Genomic DNA, 5266 nt, shown 5'->3' on the forward strand with positions numbered 1-5266 from the left:
ACAGTCATCTGATCCCAGGGATGATTCCAGGGATGACTGCGGCTCAGTGCGATGGGTCCTGGCCTCCCTCACGTTTGCCAAGGACTTCCAGACACCTGCTGCCCAGCCCAGCCATGACTCGGTGCTGTGCATCGTGGCCTTGTCCTCATCCATCAAGGGCTTCCAGGCATCCGGTGCCAGGGCCCGCTGTGACCTGTTACAAATGCCCAGCTGGCAGGCCTCGCAGTGGGCACTGTCATGTGGGCCTGTCACCGGTGTATCCACCACAATTTCCAGGAGGTCAGAGGGCTGGACAGGCTTATTGTAGAAATACTGGAGGATCTTTATCACCAGGTTGTGCAGAATCATCTCCAAAGTCTCCAGGCTGAAGTCAGGATCCTCCAGCCGGGGGTTGGGGCAGTGTCTGCATTTCTGGCGAAAGATCCGCATCAATACCGTGCCCCAGCCTTGGCACTGGCACATGTGGAACAGGATGTGCACTTTGGCAGAAGACCACTCATGAAAGCACTGGGAGCACTGAAACCTGTCAGGGCAAAGAGGAGACCAGCTCATGCCAGGCTCCCCATGCTGAGCCAGAAGCTTTCGGCACAGTAAGTAGGGACCAGGATTAACACAGACTATGGACTAACTTCACTCATGCAAGCTTTACACCAGGCTGTCCTCCCCCTAACAGCATGATGCCAGTCTGGGAAGTTCACCACGGATGTGAGCTGAGGGCTGGTCCCAGCACTAGAGATTTCAGAAGCCAGGCTGTCTGCTGGGATCCTGGTCCCACTGCCAAAAGCAGGAGCCCTTGGGGTGGGAAGCATCAGGTCCCTATTTGGGACTCCAGCCCCTCACCCGTGCTGGCTCACCACAGCTCAGTGGAAAGCCAGCATGAAGCCCAGGACTGGATAAGACAATAAAAAGAAGTAAAATAGAAGGAAGGTGTGGGTGGAGGGTGCAGGGCAGGTGAAGAGATATCTTGAGGAGCCAAAAGGTGTGCAACCCGCAGCTCTTAATCTTGCACAATCTGCATGGGGGCTGGCAACCAAGGTCTCCATTTGCTGCCACTCAGCAGGGTGTCTGATCAATGCCCAGGGTGGAAATGTTTGGGATGAGGCTTCTCATCAGCAACACAGAGCCACAGTCTCTCTCTGTCCAAGACCCTATAGCCTGGTGCAGGTGCAGGGGCTGCTGAGGCACCACCCCATGTCCCAGCACACAGTGGCTCTCCCTCTCCTCATCCTCTGGGTGCAAACCCAGAAGATTTGGCTCCACTATGGTATAACTCCCCCTATGTGCTGAAGGAGCTCTTTTCATTTTGACAACAACATGGAAAAATTCTGGCCAATTACCAGCTGCCCTTTGGCCCTGCGGACCTGCTGAACTCTTCTCCCCTCCAATTATCATGTTTTCCAGTTTGGCAATAACCCACTGAGCTTCAAAGAAAAATGGAGAAACCCTTCACAGCCCCAACCACCTCCAAACTTCCCCTTTTGCTCAAAAACCTGTTTCCTGAAAGCAAATTTTGAAAAAGGAAAAGGTCCACGTGGCAACCCATCAATCCTGATCCTGCTCCAACAGGGAGTGCCAGCAGCCCCCTACCTCCCAAGAGCACGGCGCTGCACAAACTCCTTCCAGCCAGGCCTGCACGCCTGCACCTGCAGGGCATCATCCTCCAGAAGTTTCCATGAATCTGTTATGTGCATTTCTTCAATCTTCACTGCAAAAATGCGCTGCCAGGTGCTCATAGTTCCACTTGGAGCTGGGGAAGAGGTAGCAACCAAGCCTGCAGGTCAAGCTTGCAGCTTCTGAATGCTAATACACATGTACAACTGCCTTGTCCCTATGCTTTTCCTCTTTGTACAATGTCTTTGTGCTTGGAGAGAGGAACCTTTGCTCCTGCATGGGCAGCACCGCCCCATCCCAATCTCTGGGTCAACAGTCTCTGCTGACACTGCACCAGGTCTTGGCCAGGTGAAATGTCACCCAAAGCAAGGACAAGGTGGGTTTCCTCAAAATATGTACATGAACTCGTGACCTTGGAAAGCCACGATGCTGCTCTGTCCATAGAGAGAAAGGCTGGAAACAAAACCCCCTGCTAGGCTGCCCATGCCCATCACATTCATGGCAGTGGGGTGAACTTACAGAGATTTGCCCAGCTTAGGAATAATGAAAGCAAAACCCATCGAAAACACAAGACTCAGCAGCTGATACAGCTCCAGATAACCTTATCTGTCTCAATAGCTGCCACCAACCATGGGCTATTTTTACCAACGTTCAGTCAATTTGAGCAGAAAAAGGCCTAACATGAAACTGCAGGGTGGAAAGTTGGGGAGGACAGCATGGTATGTAAAACCAAAACAGGTGAGGTGTGCTCTGAGCTGAGAGCACCCAGGCAAGGTTTAAACAGCAGGGCTGGAGCTGCGTGCAACCCTCTGCCTCCCAGCTCACCCCTCGAAGGGTGCACAGGTCCCCCAGGGAATCCCATGGAGAGCACGGAGAGCAGGTTAGATAAGATGCCAAAAGAGAACAGGTGTTGAGTTTGAGAAAGATCTTGATAAGGCAGGGTCAGCTCCAGGCAGTCCATGTAGGTAAATCCCAGGAATCACAGCCTGGCAGGGAGGCTCTGACCTTTGCTGCTGGAAGGGAAAAGCCAGCAAGTCGTTTGTACCAAGAGCCCTGTAACACCTTCACAACTGCCCCTCCTGCAAGAGCAGAGGGAGGTGACAAGATCCCAGGGCAGAGCAAACCTTCAACTTCCACGTTCTTTCCTTCTTTGAGGTTCCTTCCACTCTCAATTACACCTTGATACCATCAACTGGAGCAGGACTGGAAGGAAACAGAGTGCTCAGAAGCAGAGAAGCCAAGACAAGGTCTTCAGAAGGCTTATGAAGGGGTAGAAAGCCCTAACCTATGGACAGAACCTGAGTCACCCCCTTGCTGAGACCCCTATCATGGGTACATTGGGTCCTGCTTGGGCTGGGCCAGTGAACTACAAGCAGGACAGTGAAGCAAGGGTCATACCACCAGTGTTTTCAGAGTTCACAGATGGGGCTGGGGACATCCCTGGCTCAGGGCTGGTGCCTGAGGAAGAGAGGAAGCAGCAGATCTTCCTGGCCTCCTCTCATTCCTTTCCCTGGACCCCCCATTTCTACAGGTTCACTATAGAAAACCCCTTCATGACCCTGCCACAGAGAGGTCTCCAGGGCTGCAAATCTCACGGTGCAGAAGGTGGGAGCTAGTAGGGAAAGGGATGGCCTCACAGCTGGCACCAGCATGGCATGGGGACCCAGCCAGCAGCAGGGTGACCAGGATGGGGCCCCCACCCTGCAGCATCTGCCTGTCCCCTTGGCCACCTCTGTGTTACTATCCAAGAATTACCCTCGGGAGGTTGAATGCAGGAAAGACCTAAAGGTTTTGACACCTTCCCTTTATATCTAGGGCATGCCTGTGTTAGACACCTCCAGTTATTTTGAGGAGGAGGAGCCCCCCTGGGACACAGCCCTGTCTCCCAATACTCCCATATTCACCCAAACAAACCGATCGCTTCATCTGGGGGATCTGTGGTTCCAGCCCACCTCTTCCTCCCTGAGGCTCCTGGCACAGGGCAGAGGGATGCTCCTTATGGGACAGGCACTGCTCCCCCCACTTCCCACCCCAGGGGCCAAAACGCTGCCCCTCTGTTCAGCAGGGATCCAGCAGCACACCTGGCGTGGGAACAGGTCCCTGCCTTCAAAACCTGGCTGTGATGGAAACCAGTCCCCTGTTACGTCATGGCAGCACAACTCAAATCGCGACCCACAATGCACTGAGCCCTCACAGTCATCTCTGAGACAGCCACGTGCTGGTCCATCTATTAAAGCTTCTGATGTGCTTTTACTAAAGGGACTTTCCTAGAACAACCCACAGAGACGAAGCTGCTTTGACATCCTGTTCCATTTCACACACACCTCCTGGCTCTGCCCAAGCACCTTGCTGCTTATCAGTACCTGCCTGGAAATAAAAGCTGTTCCTACAGGATCTCCCACAGCCTGGCCTCAGCAGGGAGTGGGGACAAGCCCTATCCTGGACACAGCATGACCTCGCTGGGCTGGCAGCCCTTGCCAGGGTCACACCCTGCCAACCCTCTTCATTCTGGCATGCTGGTCATGGCTTCTCCGTGGGATGCATGAAGGAAGCACACAAGGTGCAGCCTGGGCAGTAATTTCCCTGCTGTTTTTGCACAGCATGAAACTATTTTTTACTTGAGCTCCCACCCCTGGGTGAGCCACCTCGGTGTGCGCAGGAAGGTTTCCTGAAGTTCTTTCTCCTCCTCTTCATCTCTCACTATGTGTCAGCCTCCACATTCCCCACTCTTCCAGCCAAGGGACAAAGTGCCCACATTGCCCGTAAGGACCCTCTTTGGCCCACATGCACCCATTCCTGCTGGGACATCCATCCCTTCCTTTGGGATGGGTCACCCCATACCCTGGTGGCTCCATCCTGTCAGCAGTCCCTGGAAAGGGTAGAAAGGGACATTCAACCCCAGTCCCTAGGCAGGACTGCAGAGAGGAACATCCCCTCAGCAGTGGGGATGCTGTGTCCATGGGCACATCAAGATTTGCAGGACAGATGAACTGACATCTAAGCAGCAGGGCAGAACCCTAAACATTTCTCACTGCTTGCTTCATATTGAGGCTTTTTCCCAGTCATTTTTTCCTGTGCTGAACACACCCAATTCTTTTCCATCAGTCATTCTTTCTTTTCTGTTTTCTTCAGGTCATCAGGGCAAATTCAGTTTCTAACCCTCCACCCTAACAGCCCCTACACCCTCCTTCAATAGCATCTTGCTTTCATGTGAGCCAGGCTTCCCCAGAAAATCTCTGTTGGATGTGTCTGCTGCACAAGCTATTGATAACTGCTCATGGGATAGAGCTTCTTGAGAATCCATCCACCCACAGTGGCAGAATTTCCCATTTCCTCATTTGCTTATGAGAATGTAATGTAAGGCAGCACAAAGATAGCATCACTCCCACTTTCCCTGTGGTACCTGCCACCCTAATGAAGAGAAAATGAGGATGGTTTGACATGAGTTCCTGCTAAATCCGTGTTCTCAGCCCCAGCACTGTCCTGTCAGTGTTTGCCACTGGGTGGAATTTGCTCCAGCGGTGTTCTGGGTACTGAGGCAGGCTGACTCATCTAGAATTTCCCAGATCCTCTTTTTTCCACTTCCATGAAGCAGATGGTGAATTGGGCATCCATATCCTCCTGGGAGATGGCTCCACGACAGCGCTCTGTGCCT

General features: G+C 52.9%; 1 protein-coding gene across 1 annotated transcript in view; it reads right to left on the bottom strand.

Moving 5' to 3' along the window:
- LOC121671106 overlaps window positions 1-1268 on the bottom strand; it is a 1855-nt gene extending 587 nt beyond the window's left edge. The window contains exon 1 of the mRNA XM_042042349.1: window positions 1-1268. This exon is cut by the window's left edge and continues 587 nt beyond it. Coding sequence (XP_041898283.1) covers window positions 1-552 — 552 coding nt within the window. The 5' untranslated portion in view covers window positions 553-1268.
- Window positions 1269-5266: the final 3998 nt, after the last annotated feature.

This window comes from Corvus kubaryi, unplaced genomic scaffold, assembly GCF_017639235.1.
Source record: "Corvus kubaryi isolate FWS band 111438036 unplaced genomic scaffold, C.kubaryi_AGA036_p1.0 37397, whole genome shotgun sequence".
NCBI lineage: Eukaryota > Metazoa > Chordata > Aves > Passeriformes > Corvidae > Corvus > Corvus kubaryi.